Source organism: Penaeus chinensis, chromosome 43 (genome assembly GCF_019202785.1).
Source record: "Penaeus chinensis breed Huanghai No. 1 chromosome 43, ASM1920278v2, whole genome shotgun sequence".
Lineage (NCBI taxonomy): Eukaryota > Metazoa > Arthropoda > Malacostraca > Decapoda > Penaeidae > Penaeus > Penaeus chinensis.
This window is the reverse complement of record NC_061861.1, coordinates 16,883,659-16,886,158: the sequence shown is the minus strand read 5'-3', so window position 1 is coordinate 16,886,158 and position 2,500 is coordinate 16,883,659. Positions and strand designations below refer to the sequence as shown.

At 42.4% G+C, this 2,500-nt stretch overlaps 1 protein-coding gene across 1 annotated transcript in view; it reads right to left on the bottom strand.

Annotated features, from left to right (window-relative positions):
- Window positions 1–938: 938 nt before the first annotated feature.
- The window catches only part of LOC125048375, an 8,665-nt gene continuing 7,103 nt past the window's right edge, over window positions 939–2,500 (bottom strand). Inside the window, exons 2-3 of the mRNA XM_047647040.1 lie at window positions 1,187–1,216; window positions 939–1,007 (exon numbers count right to left, since the gene is read on the bottom strand). Of these exons, the coding sequence (XP_047502996.1) occupies window positions 939–1,007; window positions 1,187–1,216 (99 nt within the window). The remainder of the gene's footprint in view (window positions 1,008–1,186; window positions 1,217–2,500) is intronic.

Here is a 2,500-nt window from a genome sequence, read left to right as displayed (position 1 = left end):
TGGTTTATTTTTTGGCAAGTTTTTTTTTTTCTTTTTTGGGGGGCTCAGGATGAGGGTTAGTACACGATGTCTACATAAGGCATTTGTTGTTATCCTTATTGTCATCATCGTTTCTTATTATCGTTATTGTCATTTTCAATTTTGATATCATTATTAATATCATTATCACTCACCAACTGGAGTAACTTCCACTCCCGAAGGCTATGGCTACTCCCTAGAGACCGTAACCTTCGCCCTGGCCTGACCATTAGTCATTCTGAGCACCCACGCTAATCGTAACGTTGCCAGGGCTCCTCACCTCCGAGAGAGCAGCCACGCCAACGCTCAACCGCTTCAGTTCCCTTGATAGCTGGGGTAGTCGTTCGTCCTGTTGCAGAGAGAGGATGGTGTAGGCCCCTTCCTGGACACCCGGTTTGCAGTTGAGCCACGAGTAGTCATTCTGGGTGGACTACTGTCACCCCCGAGGAGGTTGATTCTTATGAAGGGGAGCAGCGGGTTCAGGGTCTGTGGGGTTCCCTTGGGCTTCGTCCCACTGGCCTTCCCTGCGCCTAGGAAATTCCTACTGGGACACACAGCCCTCCTTACATGCTGTGTGGGAGGAGCTGTACCACCCTCCCCCTCTTCCCCCCAGGTATTACCATCTATATTCATCCCTGCCTTTTTTTTTTGTGTGTGTGTGTGGGGGGGGGGGGGGGAGGCGGAACTGAACCCTTTTCCGAGCCGTCCCTTAACCTGGGGGAAATAGGGGCCTGGAGTAGGGGAGAGGGAAAGGGAGAAAGAAAGTGAGTTAGGGGGAAGGAAAGGAAGGGAGGTGGAGTGGGAGAGAGGAAGAAGAGGTTGAAAAGAGATATGAATGAAAGGAGATGAGGAAGGGAGAAAGAGGTAGAAAAAGATGGAAGAAAGAAAGGAAGGAGTTGGTAAGTAATCAAGGTGTGTCCCTACGCCTTTAAGCCATGGCTCCGTACTCCTAAGGCCTCCTGCTGCCCCGAGATCCCCTGCAGTTTAGCCTGAAACCGTCAAGTTACCCAGTTTCTATGGGCGGCCACGAGGAAGCACTGCCCCGAAATTCAGCGTCAGGGAAGGGTGCGGGGAGCCTCTCTATTACACTGCTCGGGCAAATCCCTTCCTCGGATCATTTTTTTTTTCGGGAAAAAGGCCGACTATTAGAATGTCAGCTGTCACTTACAACTGTCATATTCACACTAGCTCTCCAAACCTTTGATCGAACAGGAAAGTTCAGGGTTACCAACATGAGAAAAAACTGTTATTACGCAATTGCCCCGTTTGGCAAGAATACATGCCATGCCCACTGTAATACAAGTTTATTTATTGTATTTACTCATAGATTGGTCTACAAGTTCTTAATCACCAAATAGCCAGTTATTAGAACTACCTATCTCACCTGTTTACCCTCTTCCTTCACTTTAGAAAAGGGTCTTTTGTTTCATTTCATTGTCTAAACTATTTTAAGGACAATTTAATGATCATAACATCAATAACAATAATAACAGTATCGATAGCAATGATATTAATAAGAAAAACACATTTTCCCGCTAATTCAAGGAATGGGAAAATTATGATCGGTTTTATCTAACCTCAATCTAAAGGAATGATTTTATTCTTCATAAAGGCTGGGTGTATGACGAAATTTCACGGATAATAGCAATCGTAAAATCTCCCCAAGGCAACACACACACACACACACACATATATATATATATATATATATATATATATATATATATGTGTGTGTGTGTGTGTATGTGTGTGTGTGTGTGTGTGTGTGTGTGTGTGTGTGTGTGTGTGTGTGTGTGTGTGTGTGTGTGTTGTATAAACTTATTTATGTCTATTTATATACCTAGGCCTACATATATGAGGGCATGCGCGTCCAATTACTCAAAATTACGTTATTAATTGTCTTGTTAATTCAAACTTCCATCTATAACACAAGCATAGATATGTTTACGTCAATGCAATTAACAATTGATTTATTCAGAATACGAGTGGCCGCATATACACTCACAGAGCAAAATAAAACTTTTTCTGAATATATATGGGGATGAGAGTCATTAAAATACGGTAATTATTGCAATATCTAAAATCTGTAATCTAACATCGCAAAAAAAAAAACTATAGTGCAACATTATTCTTTAAAAAACTATATATATTTTCTACGTCATACAGTAAAAAAAAAAAAAAAAAAAAAAAAAATAGCCGTATACTATATCTTCAATAGCATTCAAAAATACTTTTCATACAATGCTCGAGTTCAAATAAGTATATTCTAATTCATCATATCATGGGGCTTGGTGCGTGGTGCTCCTGCCTGCCTCGCATTTGCCCCAATACTATGCTGGAGCCCCGCGAGACGAGCAACACCCGCCAAACTTTAATAAGACGAAAAAATGCGTGAGAGAGAAGGTTCTAGGGAAAGCCCAGCCGGCGGGAACGTTTAATAATACGGCTGTGTGAAAGGGCAGGGGAGACTTGTGCAAAATCT